This window comes from Lissotriton vulgaris, chromosome 3_1 (assembly GCF_964263255.1).
Source record: "Lissotriton vulgaris chromosome 3_1, aLisVul1.2, whole genome shotgun sequence".
In the NCBI taxonomy this organism is placed as follows: domain Eukaryota; kingdom Metazoa; phylum Chordata; class Amphibia; order Caudata; family Salamandridae; genus Lissotriton; species Lissotriton vulgaris.
This window is the reverse complement of record NC_141689.1, coordinates 36,129,247-36,150,743: the sequence shown is the minus strand read 5'-3', so window position 1 is coordinate 36,150,743 and position 21,497 is coordinate 36,129,247. Positions and strand designations below refer to the sequence as shown.

Here is a 21,497-nt window from a genome sequence, read left to right as displayed (position 1 = left end):
CCATAATTATAGAAGAAACACCAACACGTAGCTCCAACTTTTTCTAAATGCAATTATATTTTTCAACAGAGGCAAAATAATGCTCCAAAAGTTATGAAGCAGCATCAGCCATGCTTCAGACTTGTGTGTTAACTATAGAACGAGCACATTGTGCTGGTGAGAGAACATAAAACAAGTGAAACACACAAGAATAAAAGTAAACCAACAGCGTATGGAAATATTTTGAAAGTTATTGTGCATGAATTAGAGAAGAGAGGTTATCTTCTCTAGTTGCAGCTAACACTAACCTCTCTTCTCTAATTTCTCCCTCTAGGTGTCCCGGACACCATTCAGGTACCAACAACACTCCCCCTTCACTATAACACATTGGTTCAGTCTCATTCTGAACCAGGCTTTCAACATTAATTTCTCCACTTTTCCCTTAGGCAGCAGTCCTCTGGTTTGTGTTATTCTTGTCCTCATGATGACGTATAATCAAGAAGGTTGAAACGATGTCAACATGTACCTAGAAATTTATGGATTTCTAATTATAATATTTTTTTTAATATTTCTTTTGAGACATTGTTGCATGATACTACTTTTTTTAAGATGAACATAGAATTCTTTGGCTATGTGTTCACAAAAGAGGGAATCCAGAGGGATCCCCGTAAGCCGGGGGCAATCCAACAAACCCCAGTTGGGGTGGTCACTTTTTGTCACTTATTTTGGACGTTTCATCCCAACTTGGCTACTATTGCAGAGCCTTTAGGAACTCCAGTGAGGGCTGACGCACAGTGGAACTTGGGGTCTATTGAAGAGAAATCATTTGAGCAGATCAAGTCCGCACATCTCAGTAGGTCAACAGTGGCCTATTTCGACTAAGAGCTGAGCTGCTTGTGGAGGTCAGGCTGGTAGAGTTTGAGCTGTGTTGACACAGGAGTGCAGCCACAGAGGTGGGCGCCTATTGCATTTACCAGCAGAGCCCTCACCCGGGCTTAAAACCAGGTACTCTCACATAGAGGGAGAAGCCCTGGCAATCAAGTGGGCCTGTGGATACTTTCGCCTGTACCTCTGTGGGAGACAGTTCAAGGTGGTCACAGATCATCAGCCTTTGGTTCCACTTTTCAGGAGCATTGCAAGTCAAGTCAAAAGTGCTTTATTCGAGTAATTACTCATAAAAGCGACAAACAAACATATAATAAAATACAATTAAATTACAGAGTCAGCATGACTTTAAGCACAGACACATTAAAAAGGAAGTTTTTTTCCCTTTTTTTTTAAAAACGGATTTCATCAAGTTTTAAACATCAAGGTGCAAAGTTCATATTATAAAAACATACATGATTAAAAATTAATTTGAATAAGATTTCGTCAGAAAGACACCAGGCATGGGAACAGGGAATAGATAAACTAGCAGTCCCTGAACAACTAGGCAGAGAGTAGTCACTCTACTAGCAATCTCTGCCTAATTACCCACGCCCACCCCAAATACTTTGCAGTTGCTATGACAATCCAATTTAAAGGGGTAGTTTTAATGATACGTAAGGCTACCATAGAACTTTTAGTACCCAAATTCCTGCACATGGGAGCCAACCAGACTCGTCTCGGAACAGAATATGCTTGACAGACAAACAAGAAATGCCCCAGAGTCTCTTTCCCTTCCCCACATGCTAAACAAGTTGCTGGGCCTCTATTTCTCCATTTGGATGTTAAATTCCCAAGAGGTAGAGAGCCAGCCCTCAGTTGGAAAAACAGTTTCCTATCCAGGGATTTAGATATAATATCCCAGTACATCTCAAACATTGGAAACAGTTTAGCTTCGAGGAAGGCAGTCGTCATAGACCCATTACTATTACTAAGAAGGCTCTTATTTGCAACATGTTCCCAGTAGAGATTTTTTATAAGCAACTTAGGTGGAAAGGAGGACCCGGTTGGATCCGACCACAGTTCACTCAACCCTAGTTCACTTAATGCAGTTCTCAGAGATCTAAACCATTTAATTTCATGAAATCGATCTGCCTTGATTACATCAGCAAATCCTTCTGCATAATGTGACAGTTCAGGGGTGGTCCAGATTCTGCGCCAATATAATATTGGTCGAAGTTTACACATTGCAGAAATTTCCTTTCTACCAAGTTCATATCTGAGTGGCAGAAGGGGAGTACTCTGTGGGGTACCAGTTAGTTTACGGAGGAAAGTATTCTCTGACCTCTGTAACTCCTGGAGATTTTCTTGCCCCCACAGTTCTGCCCCATATAGTGCAGACCCTATTGCTTTAGCCTCATAAATGATCAGTGGCGGTTTAATTGGCTTAGTTAAGGATTTCGCGTGCTCCTTAATGATGGTACCAGCAAGCTGTCTATGCCTTAATATAGCTAAGTCTAAGTGGTGGTTCCATCTGTTATTATTTGAGATATGTATCCCCAAATAAGTAAAGGAGTTCACGACTTCAAGGCAGCGCCCACTCAAGGTAATTTTGGGTTTGAATTTCCTACTGGGATTAAAGACCATGAGCTTTGTCTTCGCTGCATTTACCTCCAGGCCATGATCACAACAAAATTTATCAAAGATTGTCAATGCCTTTTGCAGACCACTTGGGGATTTTGATAAAATTAGGGTGTCGTCTGCGAACATTAAAATTGGAACTTTTGCACCAGCAAGAGAGGGAGCGTCTAGAGGCTCAGCTTGCATAAGGGGAACAATTCCATTTATAAAAAGAGTAAACAGTGTTGGAGCCATTGAACAGCCCTGCCGTACCCCCCGCTCGACAGGGAAGTCAATAGTGTCATTGCCATAGCCCCCCCATTGAATCTTTGCATAAGTACCCTCATGGAGTCTCATAATCAAAGTTAAGATAATCATCGGGACCCCTAGGGCAGCCAGCACCTCCCACAATTTTGCCCTTGGCACCAGGTCGAATGCAGCCCGCAAGTCAACAAAAGCTGCATACAGGCTGCTTCCACCCAGTACCACTGTCCGCCATTGTATAAGTTGGAAGCGAAAAACCTGGTCTACAGTACTTGTTGCTTTGCGAAAGCCCGCCTGAAAAGGGGATAAAATGTTCTGCTCCTCAGCCCAATCAAGCAGATTGTTGATGATAACACGTCCTACCACCTTTTGGACCGTATCTATTAGGCTGATAGGGCGATAGTTACAGGGTTGCGCCCGGTCCCCCTTTTTATATACTGGTATAATGACGGCACCCTTCCAAGAAACCGGAATTTCAGCGCCTCTGGCTATGAGGTTTAATAAAAGGCAGATGTACTTACTCCACCGGTCGATGTCATCTAGGAAGACATCCGCCGGAACACCATCATTACCCGGGGCTCTGCCCCTATGGACGGATTTCAAAGCAGACAGGATTTCGCTTAACATAAAAACATCTTCGTCTGCGAACAGATAAGTGGGATTAACATTACTTGCAGGCTGACCCCTGGAAGAATACTGCTCTTTAAAAAATGTAACCCAGGCATCGTGAGGGACATTATTATTAGGAGGCTCTGGAGGTCTATCATGTCCCCATTTGACGATGTGCCAGAATTGTCTAGAATTTTTACTTTCGCTAGCAGGAGCATTGCACAACACTCCCCGCCCAGGATCGACCAGTGGGCGATTGAATTGCAACAGTACAGGTGACATACTGGCAGGGATTCAAGGTTGACTTTCTCTCCAGACACTCGCAGTCGAGAAGGGATGCCATTGAGAGTGACAACACTCAAGTCAGAGACTACATACCGCTTGTGAGTTGAGGGGTATGCCCGAAGATGATAAGCCTCTGGGAAATTGGTCAGGCAACGAAGGATGTTGCTGTCCTAGTGAAAGTCATTGACACACTCCGGGGGGGGGATCCAGAAATGCTTTCCTATGTGACACCAACCAGTGGGGAGCCCTGATAAAGTGAGTCTGACGCTGATCTGTAGAGTCAGACATGAGCTCCGTGCCATCACAGAGGGGTACGTTTTGTTACAAGGACACTCCATAGTGATCCCCGCCAGGTTGACTGGTCGCGTCGTGGAGTTTGCCCATGCAGGACATCAAGGGTCAGCCAAGAGCCGTATGTGGGAAAAAGTGTGTTTACTGGGAGTGGAAGCAGTAGTGGATGACGAGGTGCACTGGAGTGAGGTGGCCCAGAAGCCCGAGCACCAGTGATCACTGAAGAAAGGAGCGAGATTCCATTGAGAAAGGGGACTCTTGATTTCAGCAGTTTTCCAGATTGGAGGACCACCATGTAGTGGTGGAGAGCCACTTCAACCATCCAGCAGTGGAGCTGACTGAGTAGACAGCGTTCATCAAAGTCATCCCAGCATTGAAGAGAGTCCTGGTTGTCTCTTTGGTTTTCCCAAAGAGATCAAGACCGACAAAGGTCCACCGTTCCAAGGACTGGAGTTTCGGAACGTCCTGCATCAGCTGGGTAGTCGACATCAATGCATCACCCCACAATGGCCCCAGGCCAACAGAGATGACAAGTGCTTTATGCGCACACTAAATGAGCCACTAATCCATGAAGGAGAAAACAGAGAGAAGTCTACACCAATTTCTAAGAAAGTACAGAGGGACCCCACAGTGTACACCTAGGTGTGCCCCATGGAATCTCATGCTGAAGGTGCATCGGCGGGACATGATCTCAGTCCATCCAATATGGTCCCCTCCAGAGTATGATACCGATGGAACCCAGATCCGAGGAAAATCCAACAATGACAATGCAAGTAGACAGAGACGAGCCTCACCTTGCCACCCCGAACAAGGAGATCATACGCTTCAGGGGGCCAGATGACTGGGCTGGAAGTTCCACACCCCCTATGAACCTAGAACATGGGTAGTACGTGTGGTAGAAGGGACAATGGCTACGGGCGGCTCGCCACGGAGAGGAGATGGTGACCCAGAATATATCCTGGTTCAAGAGGGTAGAGGATTGGGCAGGAGAAGAGGAAGCTTAGGAGCCAGGAGCAGAAGTTGACATACAAGGAAGTGGAACTGATTGTAAACACAGCCAAGAACAACAAAAGCCAGGCCAAACCCCCTGGAGTGGCCAACCGCCATCGCTACAAGGGCGGGCAGAAGGGCGGAACCACGGGAGGGTACTTACGTCTCCAGGAGCCAGCCCTTTGACCTGCGAACAAATGCCCAACGCAGTCAGCGGGGAGAACGCTCCTCATTGGCTGGCGCCCATCTCGTCATAGCAGTGTTGTGTGAGTGTCTGCTTTATTGCCAATGCTGCCAGCGGGGCTCCTTGAGCTGTGACAGAGCCGACACCACAGTACACGCTGCACTGGGTTTGTAAACAATGTGCTGTTCATTCTTTGAAAATGTTTACAGTGATTCTGTTCTTAGCTCAATTGTGTTTGTATTTACAACATTTGCATGCAGTTAATTTACAGTGTACTGTAAGAATATATCTGATTTATCACGTGCTGGCTTCTCCCACTTCCCTAGAGCCGGAGTCAATCAAAGCCAATTCCTGAGGCCTCAGGGCACTTCAGACTCAAGCATGCTGTGCACTACTCCCCTCTCAGCAGCCAGACTCTATGCATCCACCTCTAGGCGCTAGAGCTGGTCCATCCAATCCCTCTCCGTTCCCTCTCTCTAGGGTCCCTCCACTCCCACCCTGTTACCTCCGTTCTGGGTCTGTGCCCTCATCCTCTGGGTTATGGTGAGGGCCGGCTCCTCTCCGTTCCCTCCCTCTGGGGTCCCTCCACTCCCACCCTGTTACCTCCATTCTGGGCCTGTGCCCTCATCCTCTGGGTGATGGTGAGGGCCGGCTCCTCTCCGTTCCCTCCCTCTGGGGTCCCTCCAATCCCACCCTGTTACCTCCATTCTGGGTCTGTGCCCTCATCCTCTGGGTGATGGTGAGGGCCGGCCCCTCTCCGTTCCCTCCCTCTGGGGTCCCTACACTCCCACCCTGTTACCTCCGTTCTGGGTCTGTGCCCTCATCCTCTGGGTGATGGTGAGGGCTGGCTCCTTGAGTGCGGCGAGGGCGATGTCTAGAAGAAGGCCTGTGTCTCCTGGCACATGCAGCTCCAGGTCTGGGTGATCTGCTGAGCCCTTGAGAGCTGCCTCCGTGAATCTTCTCACTGCAGAACCTAGACCAGAAATATATACATCACTCATTACCCAGAAGCACTTGCTCTTTGCAACCTGGCTGCCGTGTGCTCCAGCACATGTGAGTCCAAATAACTGCCATCCAATTATGGTTGATGAAATGCTGATCATACATGACCACCTCCTGGCCTCTCTCTCAAAGGGTGCTACGCATTACTATAATGAACTATCCCTTCACCCTATCCCAGCAGAGCTGTACAGACTGACTGTGGCAGTACCACCCTGATTATTTAACAGAGAGGGTCTAACCTGAACCAAATGCAGTGTCTGCATATATCCTGCACATTCAGCCACACTCTCACACCGACTGCCAGCCACCCAGTGAGTGAGGGTCAAAGCACTCCGCCTGACACTTGCCCTTTGTTGGACTTGGCCTTTTCCCCCCGAAATTTTTTGCTTTTGACCCCCTTGTCTAGGATGTCTCCCCCATGGTAATAAACCTGTATAGGCCATGTGTGGTAGGAGTTGCCCTGTGTTAAAATGTAATGTTATGTAATGGTGTGAGCACTTGTAAATTTCCCCCCATTTTAGAAATGTACCTAACTAAAATGTTCTGTGTTTAAAATGGATGCCATGGCCATGGGTTTTGCCACTGGACTGCCATAGGTCAGCGGTCTAGATATTATTACCCAGCCACCCCTAGCTTTTGGAGGGAAAGCCTGGCACCCAGGGTGCTCAACCCCTCCCCTTGAGCCAGTTTAGGCCAGCTTTGCCAACATTCTAGAAGGTTCTGGCACTGCCTGGGAGGAGGGTATAAGTAAGGGGGATGTGCCACCAGAGAGGGACACAGAGCTGGGACAGGAACGTGAGGGGACCTGCTGCGAGGTGCTACCGCCACATGGGCCTGTGAGCTGGGCCCTTTACCCCTAAACCCCCCCCCCTCTGCTGTCCCCCCGGCCCCTGACAAAGGAGGGCCCCTACCCAGGTCGCTGACGCTGTTTGGACCGGGTACCATTCCAGCGCTGCATGGAAGAAGCGCCCAAGAGGTGAGGAGTGGGACTGTCTACCCCCCTCTTGTGAAGCTGTGGCCCCTTTGGAAGTGCTGGGTCGTGAGGAGCTGCCCGGGGAGGATTGTGCCCCCGAGGGACTGTGGACGGCTGTCTGGTATGAACTGCTGCATGGCCCCGAAGCGCTGTGAGGCCAAAGACTGTTGCAGCCTGTGAAGCGCTATAATTTGGAAGCACTGGAGAAGTGCTAAATTCCTGCCCCCGCTGCGTGGCCTGAGAAAGGAGCTGGGAGCTGAGAGCTGTGGGCAGAGGGAGGAGCGGTGTGCTGTGAATAGCGCCGTTTGCTGAGGAGAGTAGCGCCGTGTGGCCTGAAGGAACTGTGAGTGGAATCGAGCTGGAGGAGCCTACCCTCGTGTTGGCGCGCTGTCCGCCATATAAATAATTAATTAAAAAGGGAGCCTACCCCTTATGCCGCCGATCTCACCGTTGTGGCGCGCCGCCGCCTTGGAGGGACCCCCACTGCTGTGGGCATCATCGCGGCGGCCCCCGGTGCCAGGAGAGGGCCGCCGGTGTGAGGTGAGGGCCGCGCTAGGCCCTGAAGCCGTCAGGTCCCCCACCACGTGACGGGGGCGCCTCCGCCAACGCTGCGCTGGGATTGGCCCGCGCGACCATGCCTGGAAAGGCCGCGCAGGCATTGGCTGCCGGCCCGGCAGCCAGAGAAGGAAGAGCTGACCCGAAGCCCTGGGTCCCCGTGAGGGAGGGGGACCAAGGTGAAGCGCCGGTGCGGGGCCCCCGTGGTCGAGGGGGAGCCCCGAAGAGAGAGCGACCGGAGCGGGAGCCCACCCCGCCGGTCTGTGCCCCAGAGTGAGGGGCCGGTGGAATAGGCGGGGCCGGGGCACACTGTCGGTGCCAGCCCTGCCTCCACAAAAGAAGCGACCCGACGGCGTTGCGGGGCTCCCGGGAGGTTGAGGGAGCCCCGTGTGAGGTGGGAGAAAAGCCAGGCGGGCTTCCGCCACGCGTGCCAGGTCACCGCGTTTGTCCCCTGTGCCGCCCGAGGTCGTTTTAAACCCCCGGGCCCCCTGTGAGGAGGAGGGACCCGGGTGACGCTGCGGTGAGAAAGAGCCCCTAGTGCCGTGCGGTCTGTGCCCCTGAAGAAGCCTGCCATCGGGTGTGAGGAGCCCCCGGAGAGTGGGAACCGGCCAGAGGACCTCTGCACTCCAGCCGGGCTCCCTTCTTGTGAGGAGAGCCCCGCCCGCTGGTACAGAGGAGCCAGAGCCCCGTAGGAGGCGCCTGAAGGACATCAGGAGCCCGGTGAGTGGGGCTGCTTGCAGTGGGTTGGGGGGGTGTCGGGTCACAGGGTCGGTGCTCGCCCCCTCCCCGTCTTTTGGGAAATCGGGATTGGGCCTGTTGGCCCCCACTGCTTTAAGGAAGAGCAGGGCCTCCTCCCCCCTGGGAGACATTGTACTAGAGCTCGTGGGCCCTAATTATACACCAGAGCCCCTGGACTCGGCCAGGGCCCCCTGAGAGAAGTACCTGCGGGACTGCCTGGCCTCTGAACAGGGCCAAGACATTAGTTAACCCCTGCCTGGGGGTCCAGGTGAACGCCAGCTGGTGTAGGCTGGTTGTCAATGCTGTGCCCCTGGGTCCCCCAAGGAATCATTAAAAGCCCCAAGAGCTAGGGCCAGGACTTAGGTTAATGCTGGGTTGATGTTCAGGCCGATGGTTTTGCGCCCAGTGTGCTTATGGCCTAGTGTTAATGCCCCTGTGAATGGTGGGCATCCCCATGCGTTATACTGCTGAGGCCGACTGCCCCTCTAGGGAAGTGTTAGTCGCCCGAAAAGATATTTAGGGTGGCCCTAATGAAATGTTTATTCCTGCCCAGTGACCAGGTGATAGGAAATGTTTGATTGGTTGTGACCGGTTATTTCCGTTACTGATGCCAATGTATATTGATGTTTCACGCCTGCTAGGTGATCCTACGCTGATTCCAGGCGGTTATACAAATACGGTTGTGGGCCCCTGCAGATGTTATTTACCTGCCTAAGTGAGCCGAATGTACGCACTGGTGAGGTGCGCAATGTGTTAGATGCCCAGGGTATTGCTCAGGAATAATGCGCCAGTGTTGATATGCTTATGGTTAAATGCCTAATGTCACAGCGTAATGTGTATGCCTGAGGTTCTATTGCATACAAGGTGCCTACTACCCTGATGAGATGGTCATCTCCCTGGCCTAAGGTGATGAGACGGATATCTAATGTTGATGTGCCCTTTTGCTGCAGGTGTCCTGCCCCTGTGCTGGCCTGACGTGTCATTCCAGGCCCCGGTTTACATCCCATGTTTATGAGCAAGCCTGCTGCTTTATTACAGGGGCTCCTGTCTGTTGGGATTTGCTGTGATGCCATGAAGCTTTTCCTTTACAGGGGTCGGGTTGGAATTATTCTGCATGGGGTATCCTGATGCTAAAGTTGTACTTTGTAGTTGCAGCCTAATGCTAAGGATGAGAGCCTGAGTTGGCCCCGCCATAGTGACCCCAGGTTTAATGACAATTTAATCACCTTCTTTATTTCAGCCATGGACTTATGCACTCAGCCTTTACTTCCCATGTAAATAATCCCCCCCCTGATACACTTGGCTCTGGTGACAGTTGGCGTTGTGTTGTGATGCCACTGTTTATGCATTTTTGCCTTGCAGGTTGGAGATACTAAACTTATTATGTTTCCAACTCAAGCCGGTGTCCTGCCTCTTTTGTGGTGTGCCTGGTGTGTCGTCTGTGGGTACTGCGTGAGTGCTTCACATGTCCTCCGAAGTTTGGCCTGCCCGCTTGGTTCCATGCTACCCCCTTGGTGATTTGGTAACCCCATTTCTTACACCCTTAAAACCCTACACTGAGTTTTAGTGCCCATGAATGGTATCCGAGGACCTCTATATCACACTTCAATGTAGAACCAACCTCGTGGGCACTGCCAGGCTGCCCAGTGAGTGACGGCCAAAGCACACTGACCTAGTCATAACAAGCTCCCTGCATTCACCCAGGAGATGTCAAACTCCGTCCCTGTACCTTGTGCTGAGATAAGCAAACCTTTTTAAATAACAACGCCCTCGAAGGCAAAAATATAGGGGTTATGCGTCTCCCTATTGAGAGAAGGTCTCTCCAATGCTCTGTTCCTAAACATTCACACAAAAGTCCCCAAGTTACTACCAAACTGCTGGTGAAGCCTTTACCACCCAACCACCCTCACCAGCTAACAATCCTCTCCATGGGCCCGATTCACAGAACTAACTTAAGACAAAATCCTAAACTTACTACTTTTGGTATTCACAGAAGGCATTTAGTAGTAGTAAAGTTAGGATTTTGTCTTAAGACAGACTTAAGACAGACTTAAGACATATTTAAGACAGACTTAAGACAGACTTAAGATACACTTAAGACTTAAGTTTGAATTTTGTCTTAAGTTTGTCTTAAGTCTGTCTTAAGTCTGTCTTAAGTCTGTCTTAAGTCTGTCTTAAGTTTATCTTAAGTCTGTCTTAAGTCAAACTTAAGTCAAACTTAAGACAAAATCCTAACTTTACTACTACTAAATGCCTTCTGTGGATACCAAAAGTAGTAAGTTCAGCATTTTGTCTTAAGTTAGGTCTGTGAATCGGCCCTCACCACACCACCATCTTCACAGGATTACTGATGTGGTGGCAACCCTAACCAAGCACGCCCTTCCGCACCCACCGACTCCCCTTCTACGGGCCCCTTCCCATGCACATGCACATACATGTATGTATTTACGTTCACTTACCCTGACGACACAAGGAGATCAAAACATATGATCAAATAAAGTGATTTAACTGATTGATTGTAACAGGTACCAAAAAATGACATGTGATTTACACTAAAAAGATCTGACAGAAGAGGAAAGTGAAGCTGTATATTAAAAAAGTCATTTTTATTTTTATTAGTAGTACGGTAGTATTGTTGGTCATAATGGAGCTTGGGCCATTACACGGCCACAGAGTTCTCAAGTTTGCCTTCGCTACTGGGTCATGTTCATGACTGCGTTAGCAACAGTAATGACGGGCACTGATGTGGATTACAAGCATGATAGTGGGGAGGAAGGTGGTACCACTTCCTGTCAAAGTTTCCTCTGGTGGTTAATACTTGAATAAATTAAACACAATATTGCCCCTGTCACCAGCTGGAATATCTTTTTAGAGTGATATCGGGGCTTGCCCTAGACCAAGAATGTAATTTAGTGGATCTGTGATGCAAGGTCCTCTCCTTGTACCTGGAGCACAAAGACCCACCCTTGAGTCAACACAGGTTCCATGGATGAGTTAGAGGGCTGAGCTCTAGCACAGTATCTACTTGACCCACTGTTGAGTTAATGTTAGCTCCTAGGATGAGTTAGATGGGTCAGCTCTGGTACACAATCTAGCTTGACCCACCCTTGAGGTAACACTGGCTCTATGGATATAATGGAGGGTTGAAGTTTGGTACGGTACCTAGCTTGTCGGGCTCCATCTCCAGTCCATTCCTGAACAGCGGGTACTGAAGCCAGCTTCCCACAGAGGTATCACTGGGTGAAGCGATGGGGTTTTTCAGCATCCGCCCAAGACAGCTGCCCAACAACAGGAAAACGGCTCTCTCCAGGTCCAGGAGCCATCCCCAGGCCGCAGATGTCACGGGAACAGTTCCGTCCCCAGGGACGCAGCGCACATCTACAGGAGTAGAACACAGGATACCTGGTCACGCAGCAGGACAAGTACCAGAAGCACCATACAATATCACACATCCCCTCACCATGGCATCGATTCTACCACAGACGCCAACCAAGCCCAACCCTTGCCTTTACTACGGGCAGGGGCTCACCTATCAACATCAACACTAGTTCTGCTTTTTCTGTTTTTTTTTACTATCGCCTCAAATAGATATATCCCAATATAATCATTGAATCATAGGTGTAAAAGATATTCAAGTCTGTAGTATGCCATTATTGTGATACAGCGTCTAAAATGTCATTTTTTTTCTCGATATTGGCTCGTGCATGCTTATGTTTCAAGGTGCAAATGCAATGGTTGCAGGTCTTACTTTCAGAAACATTTTTGTAGGTGGTATTATTTTAGTACTTTACTTCAGGGGAAGTTGGTTTAGATTTATATCTTTTATACTATCAAACAATTACTTCAGATGCTTTTAGTTCGCTGATCCTTCACCTCCCCTAAACACCATCCATTCCTCCCCCTAAAATCTCCTCCCCATGCCTAAACTGCATCGATCTCTGACCCCTAAACTCCTCCCATTCCTGAATAACAAAAGTATTTTTAACCACTAAACTCTACCCGACTCTAAACCCTCACTACACCTATATCCCACCGACAAAAACCCTTTCTATGCCGATACCAACCCATTTCAGAACTCTTAAGATCCCTCACCGCTACTAAACTCCATCTATCCCTGAACCCTAAAAGCACCCCTCACCACCCCTAAACACCACCCATCTCACCCTTAAAGCCCCCTCATCGCCCCTGGATTATACCCATCCCAGACCCCTAAAAAGCCTCATCAGCCCTAAACGCCACTCATCCATGAACCCTAAAAATATGTCTTCACCCCAAATTCCACCCATTCCTGAACCCTAGGAGCTTCAACTCATAAATGACAACCCCCCTTGACCGCTAAAACATCAGCACCCGTATACATCAATTCCTGAACCCTAATAAACCTTCATCCCCCCAAACTCTATCCATCACCGAACCTTAAAAACTCCTCAACAGCCCTAAACACCACCCAGCCATGAAACCTAAAAAACCCTCAACGCTGATACACTCCACCAATTCCTGAGACTGATGAAACATATCACCACCCCGAAACTCCACCCATGCCTGATTGCTAGGAAAAGCACCATCCTAAACTCCACTTATACCAAACCCAAAAACTCTTTTCTACACCTGAACTCAACTCATTTTTCAGCCCTAAAATCCCCTCATCACTCTTAAACATCACCGCCTGTTTTTGGGGGCAGCGGCGAGCGTAAGGTATGTTTTTTGTCCCCCACTCTTACCTGGATCACTGGGTGGCAAACTCAGGGACTGCCCTGGGTTGCAAAAGCTCTTGCTACGCCACTAGAACATTTTAAATATGAACTTGATTTAAAATAGAACAGCTGAGCTATTTACTCAGCCAAGGAAGTAAATCTATCACAAGTTGGGTCCGCCTGTTTTTGGGGGCAGCGGCGAGCGTAAGGTACGTTTTTTGTCCCCCACTCTTACCTGGATCACTGCGTGGCAAACTCAGGGACTGCCCTGGGTTGCAAAAGTTCCTGCTACGCCACTAGAACATTTTAAATATGAACTTGATTTAAAATAGAACAGCTGAGCTATTTACTCAGCCAAGGAAGTAAATCTATCACAAGTTGGGAATGCCATCAGAAGCAAACTACGTGTCACATAGGTTCATAAAAATATGTTGCTGGGGTCCTTGTGTGATAAACATGTCTCACAATAATTTGGTGCAGTGGTAAATTATCAAGGGGAGTCACCTCCAGCAAGCCATGCCGCGTGGGCTATAGGTGGAGAGCGTGTCTGTTTTAAATATTTTAAATCAACAATGTCCACACCCAAAAGACTTCAAAGGGGACTCCATACTTTGGCCCTGATTATGAGTGGTTCACAAGTTTTCCGTCGACTGAGTAAACCACTAGGAGGAAAAAGTGTTTTTTATTCATAATTAAGCTTTCCTGTTTTCAGTTTCTGTTTGTTGTGAATTCTGGTGTTTTTTGAGTTTTTTTCAATGTTTTATGATTTAAAAAGCAGCGAATACCTTGTTTGCTCATTTTTGCTCTGTAAAAATACCATGTGGATGGTGTTTTTCCAGTCTCTATAAAGAATTCTGCTTTATTTTTTCCTTCGCTTGTCGTTCTGTAGGCTCTTTCTGGCATAGATACCCCCATTTTTACCTGGTGTCAGTGTGTTTTGACTGTAGTTCACTGGGATCCTGCTAGCCGAGACCCCAGTGACCGTGCTCTTTTCTATGAATTCTCTGGTAAGTACTTTGTACACCCCACAATTGGCATCCTGGGGTACCATCGTAAGTTCCTAGTGTTCGGTACTGATGGACCCAGTGCATGGTACACCAGGGCTCTCCCATGAGCTGCAGCATGTGTTACGCCGCCCATGGGAGACCTTGTAAACGGTGTCTGCAGAGCTGCCATTGCAGCCTGCATGAAGTGCTGCTTGCACCTTTCACGTTGGATATAAGGTTTGCCGTTTTTCCCGGTCACTGCACTTTTAACCTACAAGTCACCCCTAAGGTAAGCTCTTCAGTTCAAGGGCAGGGTGCTTGGTTCTAAGTGAGTGGGTCCCCCTGCATGAGCAGAAGTACCCCTACAAACCCCAGACTTTATTTTCTGGGCTTTGTAAGTGCAGGACACAGGCACGATGAGATGTCCAACTACATAACGGCTGCCAGAACCTAGTCATGTTTGGTATCAAACATGTTGGAATCATGGAACTACAGCAATTGCAGTGTTAGCTGCATGATACCATGCACTGTGGGGCTACTTAGAGGACCCCCCATATACCTACCTGTGTAGCTTTACACAGTCTGACTGCCTGCCCGCGATGCTGCCGACCCTAGACAGTTTTCTGCCCTCCTGCTGATGAGCTTAATTCAGGCAAGGGAAGCTGAACAAAGGATTTCCTGTGTGGTAGAGGTGTGACTACCTTTCCTTCAGAATTAGGTAGGGGGGGGGGCGCTTCCAAACGCCACCAGACTGCATTGGAGGGCACATTTGGTGCCCTCCTTGCAGAAACCAGTTTTTCCCAGCTCAGGAGCCCTTGGCTCTCTCTCCGGCATGAAACTACACAAAGGACAAGGGGAGTGACCACCACCCTGTCCAGCTCCTCCCTAAGGAGGGGCCCAGAGCTCTTCCAGGTGACCACTTATTTCTGCCATGTTGAATCTTGACCCCTGGGAGCACCTGACTGGTTAGGACAGCTGAGTAGCTTCACTGACCCCCTCTGATAGGTGGGTCACAAGAGAATAGGTCCTTTCCTTATATAGGGTGTTTTAAGGGCTACCCTGGGGGTCGGTCCTTAGATTCGTCCCGACAACAATTTCTAGACTCAACTGCCTGTCGTCTGAAGACTGTCCAAAGTCTCTTCTGTTGGTGGACCCCGGAACTCTGCTGTTCTTCGAGCCAGGACCAAAGACAAGACTGCTCCGGTGGGAAGATTCCTGCTGAACCTTAGTCCCTATGTTTCTTCAAGTTCTCCAACTCCATGGACGTGAATACTCTGAGTCACAAAGGACTCCGCCTGCATCCCAGCTAGAAGGAATCTCCCTTGTAATGAAGGAGTCACTTCCCTGCATCCGTAGGCACCTCTACGACAATAATCGGTTTGCTGATTCTGTTGTCCCACAGACATTACCCGGCTCAACACAGGTGATGGCTTGTTGGTTCTCCAGGGGCCTAACCAGTCTTCCCTGTAAGTTGGATGACTGTAATCCCTCTCCAGCCGACATGAACCGCCTCCCTGTGCACAGTGTCTGTCTGTCATTGCCAATGCTTGTTGGCTCTCGCCACGAAAGATCTTCAAGCTCCAAGAAGCCCCTGCCTCCAGCACCGCACAGCTCAGAGAACAGGTTCCTGTCTGCATTCTCTGCATTGTGGGCCTTCATCTCCTGTGTGCTCTTGAGGTTTTCTTATGACTTTCTGCACCTGCTACCAAAGGGTCCTCGAGGGGGCTTCGTCGATTCTTGCTGGATCTCCTGTGTGCTGAGGGCTGGCCCAGGCTTACCATTGCTGGGTTAGTCCCACAGACCTTGCTGGTCTGTAACACAGCATCTTCTCCCGCAAACCATTGTTTGTGCTTGACAAGGCTTGTTGGTAGTCCTGCCGCCCACTGACCTTCCTGCACCCATTGAGGGGCATTCAACAGCTCATGGAAGACTGCTGTGCTCCTGCATGGTCACCTGATCTCCACCGCTGCTGCTCCAACCACATCCTGCTACAGCAAGAACCTCCTACAAGGGCTAGTATTGTGGCCCTGTGCCTCCTGGTCAGCTCTGGGTGGTTTGGACTCTGTCCTCTCTGCTTTCAGGTTCTTCTCATCTGGATTCCGCATCCTGGTTCCGCTGGCCTGGCCCATGAGAATATGGAGCTGCTGATCATCCGCAAACCTCCATTGGCACCTTTGGACGGTTCCAACACCACTTCATCCCTAAGCCCCTGGGCTCCCTGGAATAGGTGTCTTGGTTCCTGGGGTATCCACAGGTGGGGTGGCTCTGCAACCTTCATTGATCCAAGTGGTTCCTTCGGGGTCGTGTGGGAAGGGTACAATGTACAATTCCACCACAACGTATCCTGTGTTATCCTATGGACCTTTGACCTGGTGTAACCACTCTGCACCTGTGCACCTTGGGGTCCCTGTCTACACACCTTAAGTGGTTCTGTGTTTCCCCTGGGGTCCTCCATGCCTGGTTACTAGTCCCATTTTGGTACTTACCTTACATACCACTATTTTAGTATACACATTATTATTATTATTATTATTTAAAATTTTATATAGCGCGCAGTTACCCTTGGGCATCCCAGCGCTTTTCCAGACACCATCAGATGGTAAAAACGGCCAGTTTAAAGCACTCAAGCGGGAAACAAAAAGGTTTTAAGACCTTTGCGAAAACGCAGTGTGCAAGTCTCGGCGCGCAATTTTAAGGGGAGCGAGTTCCACTGCTTTGCTGTGTTGAATGAGAATCTTCTCCCGCCCGTGCGGACTTTTTTGACTCTGGGGACCAGCAGAAGATATTTCAGATCAGATCGCAGCGTTCTGCTTGCTTTGTATGGGGTCACTAAGTTCTTTAAGATGAGGGGGCCTTTCCCTAAGAGGATTTTATGGGCAGTACAAAGTGCCTTAAAAATCACTCTCTCCCGCACTGGGAGCCAATGCAGCACCCTCAAGGCCGGTTTCGCTGATTGTGTCCTCAGGACATCCATAAGCAGCCTTGCCGCTGCATTTTGGACCTGCTGAAGAGTCTTGAGGGTGGATTCAGGGGCGCCCAGAAAGATGGCGTTGCTGTAATCCAGTCTGGATGTTATCAGACCCTGAATCAACAGCTTCCTCGATGTTACCGGTAGAAGAGGGAAAATTTTACGAACCGACCGTAACAGGGCGTAACACACTCCTGCGGTTTTCTTAGCTTGGGTCCGAAATGACAAGTCTTGTTCTAACCAGACTCCCAAGCTCTTAATCACCTCTTTGGGGACCGGAAGGTCTCCCATGCAACTCGGCCAGCTAGTCAAAGGGAGTAGAGAAGTTTTACTCCCAAGCAGCACTATTTCCGTCTTCGAGCCGTTCAACTTGAGGGCAGATTCTTCCATCCAGGTGTGCACGTCCGACAGACAGGAGCGCAGAGTATCCGGATTATCAGCCAGTTGGGCTAAAGAAAACACCAGCTGAGTGTCGTCAGCATAACTAACGATTTTCATGTCATACGGAGACACTATGTCCTCCAGGGGGGCCATATAAACATTAAATAATGTGGGGCTCAGGGAGGAGCCCTGTGGCACTCGACACTGGAGGGGGATCGATTTAGAACGCTCACAACCATCCCAGACCTGGTAAGTTCGTCCGGTAAGAAAAGATCTCAGCCACTGCAGGGCCACCCCAGACACCCCTACCTCAGCCAGCCGCCGAATCAACACCTGATGGTTCACGGACTCAAACGCCGCACTGAGGTCCAGGAGGATCACTGCCACTGACCCGCCTGAATCAAGGATACGTCTAGTTTCATCGACGACCGCCAAGAGGGCCGTGTCGGTGCCCTGACCTGGGCGAAAGCCGGTTTGCGAAACACGGAGCAGTCCATTGGACTCCAAGAAGGCTGACAATTGATGTTGACCAGCCGTTCAGCAATTTTGCCGAGGCCCGGCAACAGAGAGATGGGCCTAAAGTTAGACAGGTCCGAGGGATCCAAATTGGGCTTCTTTAAAAGAGCCTTAACAACAGCAGTTTTCCAAGTAGGTGGCACCAAACCCTGGAAAAAGGAAGCATTCATTAAGTCTGTCACAGGAGCCACAATGGATGCTGCTGCTTGTTTAAGGAACTTCATGGGGGCCGGGTCCCTAGGGGAGCCACTTTTCAGGGTTGCTAAGGTTTTGGATACCTCGCTCACTGATATTGGGCCAAAAGAGTCAAGGTGAAAAGCTGTCTCTCTGGCCTGAGTTCTTAAAATCAGCTTCCCATTATCCTGAGACAGCATGGGCTGGGGCAAGGTGTTTAAGATTTACGCAATTTTTGTGTGGAAGAACTCAGCGAGCTCGGTACATTTCTGTTTGTCATAAGTGACAGCCGGCTCAGGAACTTTGAGAAGTTCTTTAACCACTTTAAAACTCTCTCTAGAAGATCTAGCGGCAGATTTAATACGCTCTTCAAAAAATAGGGCTTTCGCCTATCGAAGAGCCGACTTATAGTCCCTCATTGCGACACGATATTCTTCTCTCCTGGATGATTCCCATTTCTTCCTCCATAACCTCTCCAGCTTTTTACATCCCTTCCTAAGGGTGCGAAGTTCAACAGAGTACCACGGAGCAGAGCCTACTCTTTTCTCCCTCTTTTGAACTCTCTTTTTCGGAATGAGAGCGTCCAAGGAAGCAGATAACCAATTGTTAATGTTGGCATCCGCCTTAACTGGGTCCGACTCACAAGGAAGAGGCATATATTCCAGCTTGGAGGTCCAGTCGTTAGCCGTTAATCTGGACCAGGCTCTGTTGACCAGAAAAGCCTGCTTGGCGCTTGTAGGCGGTGAGTCGATTTGCCAAAGTGCCGATACCAAGAAGTGGTCGGACCACGGAAGGGGATGGGCAGGCCTAGCCATTAAACGGGGAATGTTGGAGAACATTGGATCAAGTAGGTGTCCCTTTTCGTGCGTGGCCCCGGAATTAATTAGGACCAGCTCACACTCTTTTAGGTCGCCCTGAAGATCTTGGGCTGCTGGGTCAGTGGGGTCGTTGAAGTGGAGATTAAGATCTCCCAGCACCATGAAATTAGCCGTAGATGAGGCCAAGGTCGTCACTGATTCCACAAGGGAGCCCGCAAAGTTACCCAGAACGCCCGGGGGCCGATAAATCAGTAGACCTGATATCGAAACTGTGGGGGATATCCGCAAAGCGAAGTGGCAGCTCTCACAGTCCAGGAGTGAGCCGTTCTGCGCCCTGCATACAAACGAGTTCCTGTATAAAATAGCGAGGCCGCCCCCTCGCCCCTCAGGTCTGTCCAGATGATAGATAAGGTAGCCCGGCGGAAGGGCCTGCACAATATCAGCATCGGAACTAGGAGTTATCCACGTTTCCATTAGAAACAAGATATCTAAAGCAGAGTCTTGTATAAGTAAATTGACTTCTGCAGAGTGCCGTGGAAGAGATCTACAATTAAGTAGACCTACCGCCAAGGTGTTCTTACCTTTACTAGAGGGATTGTTCGCCCTTGCCCCAACGAATATGGGGGGAGGAAGGCGTTAAATAGAGGGCTCGCCGCTGACTGAGTGATACTTATTGTCGCATTGTACGCTCCTTTTTCAGTTGTTACACAGTGATGATTGTTGCTACAATCTTGATACCTGAGCTTTCAGAAAGCAAATCTGCGTCCCGCTCTCCGTGAAGGAGGATGACATCACGGTAGTGCCTCTTCCCATAGATGGAACCCGTGCTCATCGTGCAGCTGTAAACCAGCCGGCCACCACACAGCAATGTATAGTGAACAGTGAGTTAAATCCACATGAGATGAGCCATGCTGCAAAGGTGGGCCTAAACAAAGGTCCAGGGTCTTTGTGGACAGTCAAAAAGGCATATTGTCCCGAAAGAGTCCTAGCGGGAACGGCCATCGCAGAAATGTGCTTAGCAATAGAGCCTGCACTTCACTGCTATGACACCACAGTGCACCAGAGCAGTAAAGTGCAGCATAACCTGGTGTGTTGTTGCATTGTTTACTGCAAAGCAAATATTCCTTTTGGTGGTGTTTCATCGGTTAAAATCCTTTTTGACTGAAAACCAGAAGCCATATTCATAATCCTCCACTCTGTATTTTTCTTTAACTCTGTATTTTCTCACTGCTTCCTGCTTGGGCCCTTGTCTGATGAGGACTTTGTTTCACATTCTATCTACCTGCATGGGATACTGTGTGGTGGTGCTCAGGGAAAGGTATTCAATCTGTCATAGCCCTCTCAGCCCATTCTTTCTGGTGAATCTGGATCCCCACTACAAGACAAGCAGATGGAGCGAGGCAACAAAGGCATCAGACACCTATGTATGCAGCTGGAGTCTGGAGGGGGTAAGGATTAGTGCACTATACTCCTTCTTTCACCAGTTCACATTCTCACTCTTCTCCCTCTCTCTCTCCTACACATCTCAGTCCTCCTTTTTCACCATCTCTATCACCTCCTTTTCTCTCTTCATCTCTCTTAAATGTCTGCCTCTCGCTTGTCATCCCTCCCTAAGTCTCTGACACTATTCCATCTCTCTCCACCTCTCTTTATATTCTGGCTGTCTCATACTGTTTCAACATCTCTCCATTCTCTCCCACCCCCTCTATTATTATCCCTACTTCACTCTCTTGTCTTTCTCATTTCTCAGTTTCTCTCTCCCTCCTGCCTTGTTTCCCTCTACCCTTTCAATTTCTGTCCATTATCACTCTTTTCTTTGTACTCTCTCTCTATCACCCTCCCTTTCTTTCTATTTCTTTAGTAAAGCTTGATAGAAAGCTAGATCTATTGGATTTGCCAATACTTGATTGCGCTAGTCATGCTTCTCCTGAAGCGACCCACAATTCTTCCTTGGGCCTTGGCCATCATTAAATTGTTCAGGCTTCATGGGTGGCAATGTTGCAATATTTGCCCCAGTAGCAAAAGCAGCAGGGTGTCACTCTTTAACTCCTCCACTTCCCCCGGGGCTGGTCCGATAAAATTGCCAGGGTCGCTTTGGGTTCCCAGTCCAGCCCTGCACTCCATTACTAAACTCAGAGTCAGTACATGCGAGGTGCCCGCTCCATGCGGGGCACATGTAACATACGACAATAGGGTGAGTTGGGTAAAGACTTCACCTGGATGCGTTCCCTGTAGCTCCTCTTGCTCTAGCGCCGCTGTGCAGGGCAGGAGCCTGCTCACCATGCTGAGCGCCTTCATCAGGCCCTGGAGAGGCTTCAGGAGCCAGTGGACCTCCTCTAGAGGCAGCAGCAGAAGAGAGTAGACCACCTGGCACAGGAGGCTTCCAGCCGCGGAGGAGTAGAGGATCCCTGGACGAAGGAGATGGGATAGAGGTTAGTAGCATCTCTAACATGTGTTCTAAAGACACCTACCTCACCACAGGGTGCAGCTGTAGCCCTCTTATGTTATTTATTATTTATGCAGCACACATACACAGAGGTTTTTTGGCATGATAGCAGTTAGCACAACAGATGCGTAGGCTCAGCTTTACTAAGGGCTTGCATTGT

At 49.3% G+C, this 21,497-nt stretch overlaps 1 protein-coding gene across 1 annotated transcript in view; it reads right to left on the bottom strand.

Annotated features, from left to right (window-relative positions):
* Positions 1 to 21,497, bottom strand: part of LOC147725878 (putative E3 ubiquitin-protein ligase HERC1) — a 1,064,842-nt gene that overhangs the window by 802,699 nt on the left and 240,646 nt on the right. The window contains exons 18-19 of the mRNA XM_086963380.1: positions 21,108 to 21,299; positions 5,886 to 6,059 (exon numbers count right to left, since the gene is read on the bottom strand). Coding sequence (XP_086819506.1) covers positions 5,886 to 6,059; positions 21,108 to 21,299 — 366 coding nt within the window. The remainder of the gene's footprint in view (positions 1 to 5,885; positions 6,060 to 21,107; positions 21,300 to 21,497) is intronic.